Consider the following 20892-nt stretch of genomic DNA (forward strand, 5'->3'; position numbering starts at 1 on the left):
CAGCAAAGAAACTCTGAAGCTGAGGGTTTGAAGAAAGGTAACTCAATCTTTCTGCTGTTGTGGGCTAAAAAAAAACCCTACTGACCATTTATTGTAGACATGATAAATGCTTAGTGCTTATCCAAACGTTTCCAGATGTTTCACTACACTGTTCCACTTGATTATTAAGCACCGCTGGATTCATGACAGGAGTTGGTCATCGGTCTGTATGCTACGTTCATACTGAATGCTGTTGGAGCATTAAAACAGCATTCAGATGTGGAGAATCAACAAGTGATTTTATTTACAAAGCAAAACTCAAACGAGAGTCACCTGTTTCTGTTCAGATCACTGATAAATTAGAAGTGTTGGAGAGAGAGGAAACATCTGCAATGCGTTCGGTTTCAATCACGGACATAAATGTGAGTCGTTTGATACAGAATCCTGACATATTGAACAGCTGTTTAGTCTTATGATGAACCAGTTTACAATTGTTCCTTAACCTTTTACAAAGGAAATAGTGTTGGTGTCATCTTCCTGTTTCTTTTAAACTAACATTTGTAAACAGATTACAGTTACAGTTATATCACATGATTAAATTGCGTTGCTGAACTGTGAATGGGTTGCAACTGTTGGAATTGTTCCCACTTGCTCTGGCAAAGCAATCGTTCTTTCTGGTCATTTAATCTGATCTATGAATTCATCTTGAAAGCATAATAAACTAAAAAAAAAATGCCCGAGAAAACCATTGCACACATAAAACTACTGCACGAATTCAAACATGTTGCTTTCAATGAGAGTACATCATAAAATACGGAACAGTGGAATATATTGAATCTTTCACAAAAATTTTTGGTAAATTCTTTACCGGTTGTGCGTAGTTTTACAAATTCAGCAAAATGCAACGCCTCAAGTCACATGTTGTTTGCATTTGTACATACATCAGTACATATATTCAATGCTACCGACCTCCACCCTGTAGGCCTTCCTGAAGCCCATGCTGACGCTGGGGGCGAAGGCCCGCCCCGGCACACAGCTGACCACCACGGGCATGCCCTGTCCGCAGGTGTCGTTGCCCTTCAGCTCGATCTCCTGGCCCACCTTGCACTCAGACAGGTTGGCCTCGTTGCCGGTGCAGTTGACGGAGAAACCCCAGAAGTTCTTCTTGCGGCGCTTGGCGAGCAGTCTGAGGAGGGAAAACATGGATTTTTATCAATAATGTTGCAAAAGGTCTTCTGTTAGTTTATGGAAATGAAAAAGCAGAGTAGAAAGCATGTTGCTGAATACTGAAAAGTGCAGTCTATGTATAGCCGCACTGCAGGATCCATTGTGAGCACATTAAATTTAAGCAACCACTTTGTCATAATTAAGGACAATATCAAGAGGCTGCTTCAGGGGACGTGGGAATTTTAATTTTGTGTGTGAGGAATCCAGCCTCGCTCATCCCAAACCGAAGTGCACAATGGGAGTACTGTAGTGAGAATACCTTCACATTCCCATGACCCCGTCCTTCAATAGAAGTCATCAACCAAGGGTCAGTGAGGAACAAGACAACAGGCAGGACCTTGAAGGAGGTCTGAGGCTCAGAAGAAACAGACCATGGAATGAAACCACCCTGTGTGAGTGTGTGTGTGTGTGTGTGTGTGTGTGTGTGTCATTCCTCGTCAGTTCTTACAGTTTATTCAGGTGGCGTAAACAGGCAGCAAGTGGTGGCAAATGTAACTTAAGACTCAGTGTGTTTGTCGATATTGACATGTTTGGTGAACAGAGCTGTCCTTTTAATGTCGTTTTAAAAAAAAATAACAAGTGATGTTGTCTTTCACCTCTGGTAAAGCAGTGAGCCATGTGAGACCACAGCAGCAGTAAAAACACACATGCTTTGTGATCTGAAGTGGTAAACAAAGCTAAGTGCTGGTTTGATGTGCCCTATCCTCTATTTCCATTAGCTAAAATGCATCCACATGTAAGATTCTCTTCAAATCTCATGAGATAATGTCTGCAGAAGCTTTGAAGAGAAATGAATCTTCTTTTTCCGAGCGTGGCAAAATCAAAAAAGATCAAAAGCCATAAATGTTATCGTGAGATTCCAGCTGCAGATCTGTTGACCTTAAATGACACGGCGACAAACAGGGCTGTAAATAACTCTCGTTCCATGTCGGTCAGGTCACGTTTTCGCTCCGTGCTTGTGGGAGTTTTCCTCTGGGCTGGCAGTGACATTTCTTCATTTGATTATTTTCTCATTTGCAAAAAAAAAAAAAAAAAAAGTGTTTGGTTTGCACTTCAGTTGACTTGTAAGCAGATAAAAAAAAATGGAAGTTACAAAATGTTCTAACAAAACAGCTGTGTTTTATTGTGTCGGACCGAGGACTGCTTGTGACAATCATGAGAGGGAGCATGTGAAAACCCCTCAGAAGGAAATAATTAGACACAGCCGAACGAGCCACTATTTCACAGGGCAGTGCACTGAGTCGATTCCCAGTAAGGCCAATCCTTCATCCGCTAAAACTTCCTCTGGCCTCCTGTCAAGAATCTGCAGGCCCGTGTCTGTTTATTCTCCATGTGGAAAATGGATGAAGGGCTGAGTGATGGCCAGCTAGAATCAACAAACCTGCTTACATAATGCCTCCTAACATCATTTCAGGATGGAATTAGGCATTTCTCATCAAAAAAAAAAAAAAAAAAAAAAGTGAAGAGATCTCCATGAATATGCAAATTTAATTCAACATAATAAAAGTTTATATTGGGAAATCTATTGATTTTGTTTCTCCATCAGCTAAATTTGACAAAGACAATCAATCAGTATGTTTGAGTGACAGTTAAACTCCTGCAACACGTCTAATTAGACTTGTTCAAACCTTGCCGCCTTGGCCTCGGCGCCATTACTCACTTGTAGGGTCGAGTGTTGAAGCGTTTCTCCCCGGGGAAGCCGTACATGCCACAGATGACCCTGCTGTTCATCTCTGTCCAGTCCACGCTGCAGATCTGTCTCCACTTGCCGCCGTCTTTCACCTCCAGGAAGCCCTCGGTGATGGGGATCCTCTTCCTTTGGGAGTACGTGGCTCTGATCCTCACGTCCTCCACCTGCACCGGGACGCCCTGACGGAGTGACGCAGCAGTTTAATCACTGATCTCCAGGCAGATCAAAAAGTCAATTTTTTTGGCCCTTGGGATGAATCTCAATTCACTGTCAGATTACATTAGTGGTTTTGCGTGAGGTATATTTTCTTCCATGTGGACCCGCTTCCCCCAAAATCACATTCCTGAGGAGTAAACTGTGAAAATTTGCAGCACTGTGTTACATTCAACCTCCTGAAATACATAAACGAATCTGACAGAGAGCTTTAGAATTCATAAACAGGACTGAGTAATCAGTGATTATGCTATCAGACAAATTCTCTGTTATTACAGTAAAGACTTCACAAGTGCCTATAGGTGATATATTACATACATTACAGCCTGTGCGTTGGAGAGAAAGAATCCAAATGTGCCTTCAAGGGACTAAATCGTTTACACGTGTTTGAAAATGAAAATGTGAGGGCTGAATTTTTGTTTAAACTTGCTAACCATTGCAGAGAGGCCTTCAGCAGGTCGGATAAATATCTGGAATTTTTCCTATATCCTTCTTAGGTCAGCCGTGGGAGGTTTGTATGCAGCATGCAGTACATTACTGTGTCAAAACTAGATGAGTATTTGGATTTCCTGTGGAAAAAAAGTACCAAGAAAGAATGTGTGGTATAAGAAAGGTGGACTTAAAGTTTAAATACATCAGGGTTACTGTTTTCCCCTGTAGAAAAGTGTCTCTTTCCAGTGTGTACTGACTGAGTTTGAGGTTTTAATGTCGGTGCCTGTTTCTTGAACTTCTCTGTGGGAATCAGAGGTAGAAACAGAGTTAAGATTCTGTTCTTATAAACACAAAAACCCCAAAAATTATTGGCTGAAGACAGAAATTACATTGAACTAAGACACATTCCAGACTGGACAGGGTCTCCCATCAAAAGGCTATAAAACACTTCAGACTGAGGGTCACTAACGTCCACAATTAGTACTGTTAGCACTGTCCCAGCAACCCCTAATTCAGGAAGGAATGGTGACGTTTGACCTCTGGGGTTCATGAGGAAACGGCTACCTGAACCCTTTGGTCGTTATTCATTTCCCTCCATGAGCCAAATGCAACACTTGGTCCCTGACTGGGTGTGAAGTCGTTTTGTGGGTGCCAAGAAAGAAAACAAACCTGAGCTGGTCTCAGTCATGCAAATGCTGAGCTCGGTAATTTCGTAACAGCCAGTTTCTTTAAGAGAAAAAAAAAAAAAAAGACATTCAGGCCCGTCTCCCAGAATACTAAACTCCTGCCCACAGGGTGGTTTCCTGAGATGGCGTCAGCCTGAGGGAATGTTCAAGACTTTCAGGGTCTCTCAACACTGGAGCCCGGAGTACAGGAGGAGCCTGTCAGGCTGCTTCCACGCTGACCTCGGGCCTCCCACTGACCGCAGCCGTCCAGGCAGCTAAAAACCACTCTTTCATGAAGAGATTCCTGCTGGCAGCAGCATGACAGAGTGTTTTCCGTCAGCGTCTGGCAGGAAGGAGAGGCGAGGGAGACGTGATGTGGGAGCCCATGTTCTCAATTTAAAAGGTGTTGAGACTATCTGTATTGGTAAGAAAACGTGTGACATAAAAAGGTGAACTCTAGGAAAAAAAAAAAAAAAATTAAAGTGGGCTAGCATAGTTTGCTGGATCTGACCAGAGTTTCTCTTGGCTCATGGGGGAGGAAACAGTGCAGGACAGATATGCACAGCTGGGATCAGTCCGAGTGTCCTACACCTCCCCGATACCCCGACCGCCAGACACCGGGTCAGCACAGTCCCACTGGCTCAGGCCCAATCGTATACATTGGTCACTATCTGAGCTCTGTTGCAGAGAAATTCAAGACAAATCCAGTTGTAACACAAAAAAAAATCCCGAATAGATATGATGAACGGCTGCAAATTACAAAACTAGAAAGCTACCACCAATCCATTCCAGACCACGATTACAGTCACAGATCACTTGCATCAGTTTCAGATCTGCATGTTAAATCCTGCCAGAAGCTAATTCCCAGCGTTGCAGCACCAAACAACCACTTTGTATAAAAGCACCAAGTGGAATAAATAAACAATTTATACACCTTATTATATAATTGTTGTCTGTTCTATTGAAATATAGTAGAGACACATACTATACAGAATAGTCTGTGATTTTTCATGGCTGAGTTGTCTGCTGTTTCCAATCGATTCTTCTTTGTTATGGTAATGCTAAAAGTTTTTTACAGAATATTTATGAATGAGGAAATTTCCCGGCTGAACTTAATGCACAGGTGACATCCGATCAGTGTACCACGCTGAAATTCACTTATGTCCTGGGAGCAACCTATTCATTCACAAATGTTTGCAGAAATAGTCTAAATATAGCCAAGCTGCTTGATACCATAACACCTGTGGCAATGATTGGAACGCCTGAAATCAATGATATGGACAGCTGAGCGAATACTTCTGGCAATGTAGTGTACATAGATAGATGGCAAAATAGCTTTAAATATTAATATACATTCACCTGTACACAAGTGGTGTGGTTATAACAGGACATCCATATTAGATTTACAGTTGAAACCACATTTTATCACAAATTTCAGTTTTACTGACATAGTGCCAGTTAAAACAACTGGTTCATTGCAATATAGATACTTATGGAAATATTGAGATATTGGGAACAAAAGTAAGATTATATCTTTGTATGAACACAATCTTTTAAACAATCAACTGTATAAAAGTATTAATTATGTGCACATTTTTATCAAGATGGCGAAATGAGTCCGCTCATATTTTATTAAACTAAAACAAAGAACCACAGCTTAGAAGTTATGCTTGTGTATAACTGAAACCACAGAACATCATAAGTGTTACTCTGGAGATGATCCTAATATTTACTATGCGTGATGTTAATTTTATTTACTGTGTTTTAATGTAACTATACTGTAAATGGATTTCAGTTAGATTTGTGTTACTTTGAACTGTTTTTTGGCATAAAAAGCTCATGAATCCACGTGAACTCAGTGTAGCCTTTCCCTCCGTCGGGTCACACTGCGGTGACTCCTCTACTGGACATTTCTGCCTCATTACGTCGTCTCTCGCCGTCTGACTGGAGTGACTTGTTCGTTTTTTTTTCCTGCCGAACACAGTGAAGTTGTATATTCTTGTTTAGAAAAGGCGGCCGTTTTGAAGTAAAAGAAAACATTCCTCATTCATATTTATGCAGAGTTCCTCTCTAAAGTAAGCTTGGACCATTACTGAACTATTTCCTACTGGACAGACGGCAGACTTGTTTTTCTGAGCGACCCCCCCCCCCCCCCCTTTCCAATGTAGATGTGCGAACATGAGACTGTGGTCTAGCCAGTGTCTGACTAATGCCTCCACTACTGTGCATTTCTTCCGCTTTAATCAGCCTTCCTGCCGGCCGCACGTTCGCCTGCACGTGCCCGGAGGCCCGCTCACCTCCCACTCGCCCCGCCTCGCAAGGCGTGACGGGCGTGAACCACGATAGACGGAAAGCAGGAGAACAGCGAGGCCCTTTCAGATGACTTTCACATCCCACCCCACCTCGCCTCCTGCCTCGCCGGCCTTCGGCCCGACGAAACTGGCCGGACTGCGGACGTGTGCGTGCTCATGTGCGTGTGTGCATGTGAGGGAGTCAGAGTTGCATCTGGAATAGCTATCAGCTTCAGTTCTGCTCCCATCTGCGCCGTGAAGGGGAAAAAAACACATAAATCACCTCAGACTGGACTTACCTAACTGTAACACTGGCATGTTGGGATCAGTGTGGTGTACACACACACACACACACACACACACACACACACACACACACACACACACACACACACTGACTGAAGCTCCCATGGTGCAGAAAAGTTATCAGCCCAACTTTAGACAGAAACCTAACACTGAATATAAACTGTAAAGAATCTTGAGATATCTTTTATGACAATGATATATCGTTTTTCTTTATTATTTATATTAAGTTATGTAATCATTTCTTTTGTCCAGATGCAGGACTCTTGTCAAAAGGAGATTCCCAGACAGCCAGATGGGAAAAAGCACAACATAAACATCCTTGTAAAGCTGAAACGTGCCACACTGTTTTTGGTGGTTGTGTGGATTACGAAGACAAAATGTAAAAAGTTACATAATGAGTTTTCGAGAATGCCACATCGTAGCCTTGAGGTTTGTTTCCTGCCACATCAAAGAAAACCCTGAAACGCTTGTCTCACGGTGAGTTTGACAATATTTCAACTGCTTATATTTCATCAACTTCCTATTTTGTGATATTATAAAGACTTGGTTTTGATGTAAAGTTCACATTTACTAATTCATACTTACTGAGTCACCATTTATTAGGAGCAGACATTATACCACAAAGCATCTGGACGCTGAGCGTCTCGGTGGGTGAGGTGAGGGCACGCTGGGATCCAGCTGCTGAACATGTGGCGGAGTTTCTCTGCAGCCGAGAAACTGGCCTCAGCTCTCTGTCATCAACCCTTTCTCCATTTGATCACTCTCCTCCTTTCGAGCCTCGCGCATACATCACGCTGAAGGCAAATCCAAGTCTGGCTCGGGTTTCCTTTTGTTGTATGGCCGAGAACGAGACGGACTGAAATTCCTGTAAGCAGACGCCGCTGCAGAGCTGCAACCTTTGCCCTGTTTAGAATCGCAAAGTACGGAAAGGCTTTAAACTGCGGAATATTGTTATTGCAACGCGCATCTGATGTATGTGTTGATGCTACATGTGAGTGTTTTCTGGTAAACATGGTTGATATTCTGCTGCAGCTGCTTTCACGACTCATTCTTTGTCATCTCTTCGAGGGAAAAATCCCATCTCCTCTGAGAAAGAACTTATGGCATGTGTTTTTAATCGTTTCTTCTGCTCTGCAAGCAACAGTGTCTTATTTCTTTATCTGAAAATGTCTTTTTCTTCAGAAAGGTATAAGGAGAAGTGATCCGATCCTAGGTGAGCAATTAGATTTTCCTCTGTGGCGGGGGACAACAGCGGCACAATTGCGCAACCATTATGCAAGCAGACCGCAACGCCAACTTTCAGGAAAACAGAGTGAAAAACCTCTGTGAATAAGCCCTATCAAACCCTGAACCCATCGTTATCCTCAGATGACACAGCACACCTTGCAGCGTGTTTTCCCCATGTGAGGAAGTGAACACGGAGCTGATTAAATCATCTCCACCTCCACGGGATAAACAGATTCCTGCCATCTTAACAGCTTGTTTCTGATGACGATTCTGCCCCCTCTGACTAAACAGGAAGACCTCATCTGTCATGGCTGTCGGCCTCAGTGAGAAGCAAAAGCACAATAACACCGAGATGACGGAGCCAAAAGCTCCTCAATGCCTTGTTTCTAATCAAACAGATTAAATGAATTGACACGCAGCATGTTAGAATGATCAATATAACTCACAGCAACAATTCACTCCCCTGTAAATCAATAGCTTCACTTTACTCCAATGCAGCTCTTAAAATCAGGACTAGATATCGCTTCTCTCCAAAGATGACAATATATATATCTTCAAGTTACAAATGCATTGGGTTTTTTTTTTTTCCATCCATGATATAAGACTGTCAACAGTCTCACCAAATTTGATTTCATGCTGAAATAGTGCAGCGTTTCAGATGCTCTAATATAATTTCTGTATGTAAGATGACATAGTTTAACTGACTCTGCAGAAGGTCTTCTTGAGCAGCCTGTGCCAAAGGGAGCTGCTGCTTTTATTAATGATAGACCGCGAGTTTCACTGGACTGTTATTTGTGGTAAAGCTGAATTTACCGGAGTGAGTTGCTGTCTTCTGTCATTCCCATGAGCTTTAAAACAGAAAGCAACCCTCATCTGGGTTAAAATAATTGCTGTTTATAGTCACTCTGTGAACCTTGATGTTGATCTCCACATGGCCTACTTTATATATACAAGAATTAGCTGTTGGTGTGAAAATATGTTGTCGAAGCTCAGGTTTATCTGATGAAACCTTTACAAATGTGCGCATGATGCAGTGGTTAGAGAGGGAGACACAAAGTCCAAGAGAGCTCTTTCCATTTCAAATGAGTGTTCCTTATTTTGTAGTAATCATAAAGTGGTTTAAAAAAAAAGAGAGAAACGTTTCATTTCTTTCGTCATGACCTCTGCTTACAACGCACCACACATGACCGGGAATCTCAATTTTCCAGATTGAGCACAAACTGTCAATTCATGCTGAGATTTCAGAAACAGCTACCCATTGCTGCTGTCAGTTCAAGCATGGTTAAAGAGGTGTAGCTACACCTTTTTCCCATTCCTCTCCCCCTGTGACTTGAAAGGCTTCAGCCAGACCAGGGAAATATTTACAGGGTGGAGGACTGGACTGCAGAAAACACCCCACAGATCCTGAATACACAAGACAAATAGGGAACAAGAGGCTGCTGCAGACATATACAACCTATAAAAATAAGAATGTTGTGCATAGAGCCTAGCAGGTTATAATTAAACATTTCAATTTCTCCTTTCTCAAACTCCCGGTTCTCATGACTAAACTAGGCATTAGGAAGACAAACACGGATTTCAGGCGCTCTCCTCAGGCCTGTTATCATAACCGAGCCTAGTAAAAAAGCGTAGCCACTGTTCTGTAATGAGTCTGGTGACGCAATTGAAATCTACCCTCCACATGAATGAACAAAAGCACTGTAATTATCTTTTTTTTTTTAATCAATGCATCTTTCACACGTGAGAAACCTTACCTCAAAAAAACTGAAAATAAACTATCATAGATCCAGATGCAATCATGTACAGAAATGTGAAAACACAGACAGCATACAGACCGAAAAACACAAATGCAGTAAAAGTAAACATTTAAATGAGAAATCATGTCGAAAAATACAGTAAGTTTTGAATTACCACGTTGTTACAACCTTAACTTACACTGAATAGGCAAGTTCTCATCAAGACAACCAACCAACCAGGCTGCCAGTGCTGCCTCGTCTCTGTGACAGTGGCTTTTTAATGATTCGTTTTCAGACAAACTGAAGCAATGCCTTCCTCTCATTCCCTTCCTCCCTTTCTCCCTTCACGTACACAAGCCCACGCTGACTTTCCATCTGGCACTGAGGCGTTTTGGGCGGCCGGGCTGGATGGTCATCGTGCTCCCTGAGTCACTACAGTCTCACAGAGCGGGGGTCCTGTGTGGGCAGACATAACCGAGCAGCAGAAGTCATGGCTGCAGATGGTGGATAATCTGAATTCCATCGTTCTCGATAAATGGTGGATCATCGGGGGAGGAAGCCGCAACACGACGATACTCACACCGCTGCAGCTCAGCAGTGTTCGCTTCACGCCATGGCAGATGTGAGCATCTTCACAGGAATACCTCAGGCTGTCCTGACATGTTGATTTAGTACGTGGAAAGATTTTGAAGAAATATTTAAATTTAAGGTATTTGGAAAATGCTCTACCGTTATATAAAGTTCTTCCTTTCATCCCCGGCCAATCCTCTGTTGTTATATCTTTTTATTGCACAGAACATCTGGTCAGGCTACGTGTGCGTACTTGAACCGACCCGGATGTTGGTGATTCTGCGATCAGGTGATAGCACCCTGTCGTTAAGATCTACGCGAGTGCTTCTTCGAGGGCGAACCTACCTGGTCGCTGTTGGCCTGGCTCCGGATGAACTTGAATCCCGGTATGCGTTTCTGGGAGCACACCACCCCGACGTCCTCGGAGTGTTTGCAGTCAGACACTCCGAAGCCGTTGGAACTGCAGTGAGCCAGACTCTTCTCCGAGCCAGAGCAGTGAACGTTGTCCAGCCAGATACGACCTGGAACAGAGACACAGAGATGACTGATGGCCTTTTAGTTTTTCTTTATTTGTTTTAAGTGGATGCCACCAAAAGCTCTGATTACTTTGTTTGGCCTGCTGCGGTGTCTTTATTGGAATGACTTTACCCTGTTTTGTCTCTGTATTGCATTTAACAGTTGCACATCAGAGAGTTTAATAAATTAAATGATTCGTGGATAAGGACAACATTATTCTGCTACTGTTTTGAAAAGCAGTCACGGCACTACAAGCTCCTTAATTGTGTGGATTTGCTACTTCAAAAAATAAAGAAATAAACAAAAGTCATGGGAGTGTGAATTAAGGATTCTGTGGTTTTGGATAGTTTGTTTGTTGGAATGAACTATTCGAAAATATCTCCTCTGATTCTGTTCCTGTGCTTTTACTTTTAATGAATTGACTCCAAGTCATTATAGTCTCCCAAGTGCCTCTCATCTTACGCTGCAAAACTTCTTCTTCCACTGTGCTGCAAAGCGCTCCAAAGCCCACTAATCCTTCTCTCCCAGGAACTTTCCTTAATAAAGTGTTGCTTTAATTGAAAATACAAATGATGGGTGGTTTAAACATTTCATTTTGACAGCCTCAGTTAAAATCCTACCGTAATAACATTTACTCAAACATTTCCAGTCAGGTCCTGTCAGACAGACAGTAAACTTACTCACGTGGAGATGTGTTTAGCTTCTATCATAACCTGATGCTTTTTCTGGGCTCCGGAGCCAAAACGTGCTGTTGCGGCTGTGTGTCCGCCGTCCAGCTGGCTGTTCTGAGTCAGCCCGTGAGGGAAACCACTTTACTGAGGCCATGGAAACACCAACGTGCTGCTAATCATTCTGGTAGTCTCAACATCATCCTCAGGAACATTGTGATCATACCAAGAAAGTGACTGCATTTTAAATGGTCACATCGTCTCCTCCTGGCAGGAGCAGCATTACCTCTGGAACATTTTCATCATCTGAAGCCAAACGCTGGAAGACAGCGAAGCGCAAACTAGCATGACTCTGTCTAAACAAATACCAAGCTTTGTCGACTGCTATAAATCTGGATTTCTGTGTTAAAACCATTATTTGCAGCCCTTAATAGGATTTAACAAGCTGCTGACACGAGCAGAGGGCACAGTCCACGGGGAGCGTTTAATTTTGAAGTTCATTATTTATGGGCACTTTAGGTCAATCATACAGCCAAGCAGCTGAAAGATTAATGCACACAGAACAGAAGTTATTTAAAAAACCTGAGCATAAATGCATCTTTGCAGTTTTTGCCTTTTACCATATTGAAAGTGCAAAAACTTCTTCTGTAATAGGAGGTCAGTTTTGGAGCAATATGGCTGCGATACAACTATGCATTCAAAACAGATGTCGATGAAACTTATGTTTTGTGACCAGTGCACAAGTCAGAACAACTAGAAATGGATAGCAGTGTGTTTCCACGAGTACCAAAACAGCAACAACAAAAAATGCTTTTACCCCTCATTTGCAAACATACGTGATGACAAATCTGTCATACAACTGCCAGGAAAGGCTAACTCTTTGTCCCTTTTACAGTAAATAACAGTTACTATTGTTCAGTTTCATAATGCGCAACTTTAAATCTGGGCAGCAAATCCATCTAAGTGTCTAAAAGTACATTTTATATAAACATTATCCTTTACACATCTTTAAACACTTCATCCTACACAGTCATAAAACGGACATGAATGTATGTTAGAGACATTTGGAGGGCACACCCTAACCCAGTCCCAAATGGCAGTGCTAAAATGAAGTGTAAACACTTTCCTTCCTGGTGAGCTAGTGCACACATATACATCAAACTGCTTTCTAATTGCCGCTCATAAAAAAAGTGTATGTAAACAACATTTGAGGCACTTGGTGCATAACTTCACAGCTTCGGTTCTGGGAATTATGACTGCTGCCGTTTGGGAAGTTAAATGAGATGTTGATTACTTCGCGTCTAAAGTGGCTCGCTGCATGCGGTCGACTCAGGGGGAAAACATGTATCGTCTCCAGCTACCAACATACATTTACCACCGGCAGTCAGCACTTATCGCATTTGCAGGGGTGGGAATCTCATCAGGCTTTCTACAGCCATGCAGGCATGAAGTCATACACAACAGACAGGAAAGCAGATGGCATTACACACGTGTGTGTGTGTCTGAGTTAAACCCAGTGTTGGCAGTGCTTGGTCTCAATGCTGGGGAAACCAGTGTCTGAGGGCATGAACACTCAGACAGAGGAATCCTGCACCGTATTCTGGGATTTCCAAGGAACACATGAATCTGTTTGTAGAGAAATGCACCTTTCAATGCCATGCATGTGAGCAGTGGACAGATTTTTAGAATCAACACGCCAAGCCTCTTCTTAAATGCCTAAAAACATGATTTCTGCTTGAACTTCAGAAGGTGCAATTCTTTCTTACCTTCCCCTCTTCCATACTTGGCTGAGGGTGACCAGGACTCAGCATCAACAAAGCCCAGCTCTCTGCACACGACATGGGCAGCGGAAATGGAGAAGTCGTCGTCACACACTGTGCCCCACTCCCCGTTGTAGAGAACTTCTACTCTGCCCTCGTAGTGTTTCCGCTTCTCCCCCACGAGGCGCAGCTGAATTACAGGTCTGCCAGAGTCTGACTGGGCCTCGCACAGCACCCACATGCACAGCAAGGTGGACCACAGAGGAACGATGGAGACTGGGCGAAGCATGATGATGAACGAGGAAATGATGGACGATCTAGACAAAATGAAAAGAAAAAAGCATGTTGGCATCAGAAATGTTGGATTTTTCTTTTTCATGGAGCTGAACAGGGGGCTGAAAGTTATCGGGAGGCAGTCAGAGGAAGATAGTCATTTGTGGTGTGTGGTGGTTTTTGTCCATAATTTCAGTGAGTGAACAGTGCCAGTATAAAAATCCCATGCAGCATGCCTGACCCCTAAAGACACCTCAGTAAGCCCTATATGTAACCACAAGTATGGAACTACAGTATACCGAACAAACACTCAATGCACGTAGCAGAGACGAAAAGCAAGAAGAAAATGGTAAAAAGTAGTGTTATGTGTCTGAGGTTTTCCTGTTTCTGTGTAACGGTCTAAAGAGGAGCAAATGTGGGCCCCTGCAGGGAGGCTGCTGCACCCTTCTTATTGATCTACTGATCTGTGCCTCACGGCTGCAAAACAGCAGAGAAAGCTGACTCCACCCTGATATTTCATGGCAAGCCATGAAAGTGTCCACGGTGAGAGAGAAAGCCTGGGGGGAGGAATGTTAGTGGAGCAAAGAAGACAGACAGTGAAAGTCAGGAGACCTCGTCATCCTCCAGCGTGTGGAAAGAGAGAGTGGGAGAAGAGAGGAGGGGGCGCTTTCAGAGTTTACATCATAGATACAGCCAAACAAACTGCAGAGGCTGGGAGAAAACACCTCTGGAGGACACGGTCAATAAACCGTCAGTCTGGGGGAGACGTCACTGCTGATCGTGACTTTGAAACATCTGTTCAGGGTCTCTGTGAGGGGGGGAAAGCTTAGAGGAAGGAACGAGACCAGAGAGCTGTCAAATCAATTAATGTAACCAGGAGAGTGAAAACCACAACACTAATGGATTTTACAAAGTTATAATCAGGCCCACCGGAGCCCTAAGTGAACAAACATCACTCAAATTAATCAAGGCACAGCAAAATATATATATATATATATATATATATATATATATATATATATATATATATATATATATATATACATATATATATATATATGACAAATAACCCCTACTTTTTAAATAACTAACCCATGTTGCAAAACAGCATCAACACATGAATGTGCTTGCAGATGGAGCAGCGTGCACATAAATAGTTAACATTAAAATTACTTCCAAAGAAAAATAATCAGGCAGTCACATTTAAGCTACAAGGCCAAATCCTAAGTGAAAAATGATTGTGGGAGGTAGCCAAGGATTGTCAAGTCAGCTGGATAGTAACCTACACTTATGTTGTCGGTTTCTACATCAAAGTCCAGATTTTCATGTTGTATAATTTGTGAAAAACATAAATCAACCATCAACAGACTTTCAAGCACACTCAGATCCAGCTATGAAACGTGAGTGGAAAAGGGTGAGAGGAGAAACAAGAGTCCTCATGTGATGATTTAGGACAGCGGTTTTCAAAGTGTGAGGCGCGCCTCCTCTGGGGGGCGCCAGAGGCTTTCAGGGGAGGCGCAGCGCGAGAGAAGAAAAAAAAACCGTATGGGCTTCCGAAGCAGCAGCGCACTGTGTCCTGTGAGATGCCCCCCCCCCCCCCCCCCCCCCCCCCCCCCCCCCCCACGCTAAGGATGGTGGTCGGGGGGGGAGAGGTTCTAAGGTAGAACCGGTTTCTCATGTCTCGATTCCAAGGGATTGTTTGTCTGTCTCCTTAACGATTCCGCTTATCGGTTCTGCTGTGTACGTGACGACGTACCATGCGCTCCGTGCATGGGCTCGCAGCAGCCGCGGGGCAGCTGCGGTCCGCTCTGGCGCCGCTACAGAGCCGCGGACCTGAAACTTTCAGCAAGGATCATGTTTTTCCTCACTCCGGAGTCCGCTGCTTCATTCTAAACAGAAACAAGTCGGGTGCCAGATGGAAAGTAGATACGTGTTCCTAAATCAGTGATTTCAAAATAAGATCTGTGTCGTGTTTTTGCCTTCACATTGTTTTTTTGTAATTCTTCTGGTAAAATATATGACAAACAACGCGATCTAATCATTATATGCATTAGAAGAATGAACAATGTTGTACTTACTCATTGTAGCTAAGTCAATGACACCAATTAAAAGCTCCATGACTGGAGCGGCTGTGTTGCCAGATTGGACGGGTTTCTGCACAATCAAGCTTCTTTTGAACCCCAGGTGGGTTGATGGAATGGCTATGTGTTTGTGACGGTTGTTTTTTTTTAATGCAAATCCGGTTTTTACCGTTTTAACATGCATTTTCTTCAGAGATGGAGGTTTGGACTGCTTTCTATTCAGTCAGTCTCCAATAGAAACAAACTCCTTAAAATCACTCACACAGCATCTAAAATAATCTGCTCTCCCACACCAAACATATCAGAACTGAATGACCACAGGCGTAATTTACGTAGGGTTGGTGGGTTATGAAAACCCACGGGCCCTCTTGTGGTGAAATGCTGTCCCACCACTACACTGCCGACGATTTTTGTGTTTGTTTTTTGTTTGTTTAAATCCGAGGCAGAATGAACGCAGCAGCTGGCATCTCTCCGGCCAGAGGCGCCGCTACACATAGGGCCCCGAGCTAGCTGAAGGGGGCCCCGAGGGACGGCTGACATCAGTCAATTTCAATGACAAATTAAAGGCGCTACACTAGACGCTGCAATGACAGCGTGTCGAAAATCCCGCGTATGAGGCCCTTTCCGAGTACTCACCGGTTTGGGGGATATCAGCGTCGGGAACGTGCCTAATGGGGCCCCACTACTACCCGGCTTGCATCAAAGCAGGGCCGGTTGCAGGCATAGGGGAACTAGGCAGCCGTCTAGGGCGCAGTGTGGGGGGCGCCGTGGCTGTACAGGGGGCGCACCGACGCTCCGAGTTAGCACTGCTCTGTGCCGCTCCGCCACTGCACCGCACCGCTCGCCATCGCTCGGACTCGGACTCGCCAACCCCCCCCCCCCCCCCCCCCCCCCCACCGCACCGCACCGCATCGCATCGCATCGCACTGCATGAAAACCCATGTGGAATAAATCCCAGCTACGCCACTGAGCTGACAGCAGACACACCGAGACTGTGTGAGTGACAGTGCTGCACCAGACACGCAGGGCATCCAGTGTGAGGCCGGTGAAATTTGGTTTTGAGCTTTCCAACCTGGCATCAGGAAGAAGCTCCACAATTTGGCTGTATTTCACACGAAAAGATGAAACTGGGGCTCCTTGCAGCTTGCAAAGTTTTCATGACATGGATATTTTTTTCCTCTGTTCAGGATGAAGATATTAAAGTGTTAATGCAAACACCCCATTTGTATTGTTACATTTCTCACTCAATGAGAATTGATAAGGAAGAGTACCGATAAGCAGTACTGACAATGGAATTGGAATCGCTAAATTCTTAGCTCAGACAATTTAAGGAAGGGGGACCACCATGCTTTCGAATTCTCTATGGGGAGGCTCGCTATTCCACACTTTGAAAACCCCTGATTCAGGAGACAGAGGAGATTTCAGATTCTTCAGTGTGGGGTTCAGAGTCATGAAAAACAATCTGACAGCAACAACACCGAAGGAGGAAATACTCAAGTAAACTTCAGCCGACAAACATTCAGTGGAAAAGAAAATAAATCAAACTATACAAAAAAAGATGGGAATAACAGAGTGAAGTTGTACACGTGAAGAAGTTTGCTGGCAGTGTGTTATCTCAAAGTTTCACGTGCAACAAAGTTGCATGTAACGAAACAAGAGTTATTAAAAAAATATGAATGACTTACAGTGACTGAAGACTTTTCCTCCAGGACTTTGAGGGGTCTCCAACCTGCAGCAGAGGATGAGTTGTGGAGGCAGCGGCTCTTTGTCCCTTTAGTACTCCCCCCCGGCTCTCCGCGCTCCCCTCACAGCTGGCAGCGCGCTCCCGTCCCACTCCTCACCACGCGCGGCAGCCAATGGGAGGTCGCCTCAGCATCCTGGCCACGCCCACTTGGAACAATCACCAGGGTTACGAAAACAAACTAATGGCGAAAGGAAGCCCCCCAACCCCGGGTCGGATTCACCTCTCGCAAACAACTTTGTGCTTCCTAGCAACAGACACACCTGTCAGTGTTTAGGAAGGATTCAGTAAAAACTGCAGAGTGGACTTCACTGCCACTTTTTTTTTTTTTTTTTTTTTTTGTGGCTTGAGGCTATATAGAAGCTATAAAGAGAGAGAAGGAGGGAGAATGCTTTTAGTAGGTATCCAAAGGAGGATTTATAAAATCTAAGAGGGGCTGAAGTTTGGGAGGGATTATAGGAGGTGTTTAAGAGTGGAATTCATGGCTAGAGTTTGTAGTCTGTTACTAGAAATTAAATTAACTACTTGGTAATGATACAGGCAAATACCACTTAATTTGTTTTTCAGAGTTTTAAACAAACCAACAATGTGAAAGCTTGAACACACGCATAAATAGGCTTTACTTATATGTCAGCCAGCATGGCCAGTATTGGGCAAACTACTTGTTGTTCCAGTTAAGAGTTACTTCTTCAAAAAAGTAACTGAGTTCGTAACTGAGTTATAAAATTTTAATAAGTAACAAATTACTAGACAAAGTAACTATTGTATTAATCTGAAAAAAATGTGTTTGATTATGTCATCAAATTTGGATATGGAACTTTAAGATGCATCTTCAATTATTAATTACAAAACTGAATATATGACGAATGAAATTACTGGACACTTGGCAGAATACATTTCAAATAGGAAACGCTACATTAATCAAATGTTGCTGTGTCATAAAACGAGACAAGACACCAATCAAATTTCATTGTAACTTCAGATAGCATTTCTGCATTTGAAAAAGAGTAATAAAATGTAATAGATGTATGTCAATAGATGTCCGAATGCTTCCATTTACAAGCTGCTTTTGAATATTCAGAGCTCTATGACTGTATCTCTGTAAAGTCACGTGACACACTTTGCTCCAAGGATCCTTCTTTCTGTACCATGACATCATTTGGAACTTTCTTGACTGAGAGTTGGCAACAATGTATCAGTTTTAAATGATGTCATCTAATTTGACCCATGTATGCGAATGAGAAGCTATGCAAATTAGATGATGGCATCATTTAGAAGCTTCTTGACTGAGGAGAGCACACACTAGAAGAGAGACACCGGTCATACATCAATCTTTATGACTGGCATGCAAACAAAACTGGGAGCAATTAGGGTTAGGGTTCTGCTCAATAGACTTTGACACACACTGTGTGTCAGAGGTGGAGAGAGTGAGATTGAAGTGTGAATTGTCTGCACTGGAAGAATGCCCTCTTTTACAGCTGAGCCACAGACTGTGGGTCACTCTGCAGCACCAGACCTGCCATATGAAAGATAATCCAACCTTTTGTTGATGTGAAGCCAATATTTGTCATCTCTATTGTTACTGTCAGGAGAACCAAGTTAGTTCTGGATGAATAAGGCACTCTGTGAACTCAGCCACAAGTAGCCAAACACCAGCTCTCTTATTCTTGATGTTCAAGAGAAATATTAAGTAATGGGATCACTGAAGCACCTGTAATTGTCAGTTCATTCATTCGCTCATTCATTCAGCTCCTTGTCCTTTTCAGGATCGTGGGGTGCTGGAGCCAGTCCCAGCTTCATATGGACTAAGGCATAGTACACCCTGGACAGTTCACCACTCTGTCGCTGGGCCAATACACAGGGACAGACAGCCATGCTCTCTCACAATTGTAATTGTCAGTGCTTAGTTAATTCCACAATAGCAATCATTTGGATAAATTTAAGACAGTAATGTTTAGCTAGAATCAGGACACTCTCCCAGGTGTTTGCAGCATCCGGTCATTTGACTTTGCGTACTTTAGATGATGTCCAGCAGATCCAAGATTCTACACTGAATGACACTGGTTTTCAGGACTCTGGACAGTATTAAAGATTCCTTAACCGAGGAGTCTACTCCTCTTCCATATCATATCATCATGATGATTATAAAACTGTGTTATGAAACTGATAACTACATTATACCTTATTCAAAAAACTTGAAATAACTCAATCTCAGGAAGCTTGGTGCTTCAGAGTGGCCTCACCCAAAGTTCTCCCCACCTCTTTTTCTGGCATGCAAATTCCTTTAACGGAAAGTAATTTAGATATTTAATCTCAGTTGACTGGCGTGCTATGTGCTGATTCTACTTGGATTCAACATTTCACTTTCAATTTGTTCTGTGCATGCGAGACATTATGAAAAAGGCTGTGGAAAAGGGGATTGTTTTGAAACGATTAGGTAAGAGAACAAGTTCTCCACTCAAACATTTTTTTCTGTTTTCTGGTACCCTGTCTCAGGTCATGAGCAGCGTTAAAGGACACCACCATGTGGAGAGAAAATGCAGCAGAAATAACAAGAGGAAAGTGGTATGGAAAATTATGTAAGACAACTAAGTTGGCAGAGAGTGAAATGAAAAGTACAATTATATTTAAAAAAAAAAATAGCAAAAAAAAAAAAAAAAAAGGAGCACAAAGTGACAAGAACAGATGATGTGGCAGCCCAGTGGCCAGTTTGGATCATAGCTGCTGGTCTGGGACCTCTCTGTGTGGAGTTTGCATGTTCTCCCTGTGCATGCATTTCTTTCCTCTGGGCACCAACTCACCAGGCGAAGTAATGGCTCTATAAGTGCAAGCAGAATGATGTGGTTGTGTAACTCTGACTGGGTTGGCATTGGAGTGAGTAGGACAACAAGCTATTTTTTCAATTGTTATTATTTTTTTAATCAGATTGTTTTTGATTAGATTTAATCTACAGATCTATTTCATGAGCATGGATGAAGTGGTTTGTGACTGTGTGTCTCAGGATTTGAATTGATAAGACATAAAAGCTATATTCTGAATTTTGTCCAATACTGTGAATGGATGAATCAATTGTCTTAGCACTAAATAAGTTCTAATGGACTCACTTTTCAACATGAATAGGCCTAATTTACGTTTAATTTGAACTGAATGTACAGAAAATCTCCCCTTGGATGTTTAAAGGGAACAAAAATAAAGAAACACAACATTAAATCTTGACCATTTATTTAAGAATGCACAAAATATAGCAGTCAACATACACTCTGGGTATAAGTTGCTTTTTTTTTCCTTTTTAGAAACATTTGCAAACAAAATTTTAAATGCTCTTCATAAAGTAAAAAATATACACATGATGTTTTATAACAATGGATTTACATTATAAAGCACCTTCCATTTAACACGAACACAACCACAACAGGACACAGAGTCACACTGAAACCCAGTTCATGTTACTGTGGCATTTGGCAATCGATTGTGCTGAAGTAAAAGGAGGGTTTTATATAAAAGCCAGTCCTTTATT

General features: G+C 42.8%; 1 protein-coding gene across 1 annotated transcript in view; it reads right to left on the reverse strand.

Moving 5' to 3' along the window:
* The window catches only part of loxl2a (lysyl oxidase-like 2a), a 25271-nt gene extending 7861 nt beyond the window's left edge, over window positions 1-17410 (reverse strand). Inside the window, exons 1-5 of the mRNA XM_030092307.1 lie at window positions 17320-17410; window positions 13287-13597; window positions 10682-10857; window positions 2867-3075; window positions 949-1165 (exon numbers count right to left, since the gene is read on the reverse strand). Coding sequence (XP_029948167.1) covers window positions 949-1165; window positions 2867-3075; window positions 10682-10857; window positions 13287-13569 — 885 coding nt within the window. The 5' untranslated portion in view covers window positions 13570-13597; window positions 17320-17410. The remainder of the gene's footprint in view (window positions 1-948; window positions 1166-2866; window positions 3076-10681; window positions 10858-13286; window positions 13598-17319) is intronic.
* Window positions 17411-20892: the final 3482 nt, after the last annotated feature.

Source organism: Salarias fasciatus, chromosome 5, assembly GCF_902148845.1.
Source record: "Salarias fasciatus chromosome 5, fSalaFa1.1, whole genome shotgun sequence".
In the NCBI taxonomy this organism is placed as follows: domain Eukaryota; kingdom Metazoa; phylum Chordata; class Actinopteri; order Blenniiformes; family Blenniidae; genus Salarias; species Salarias fasciatus.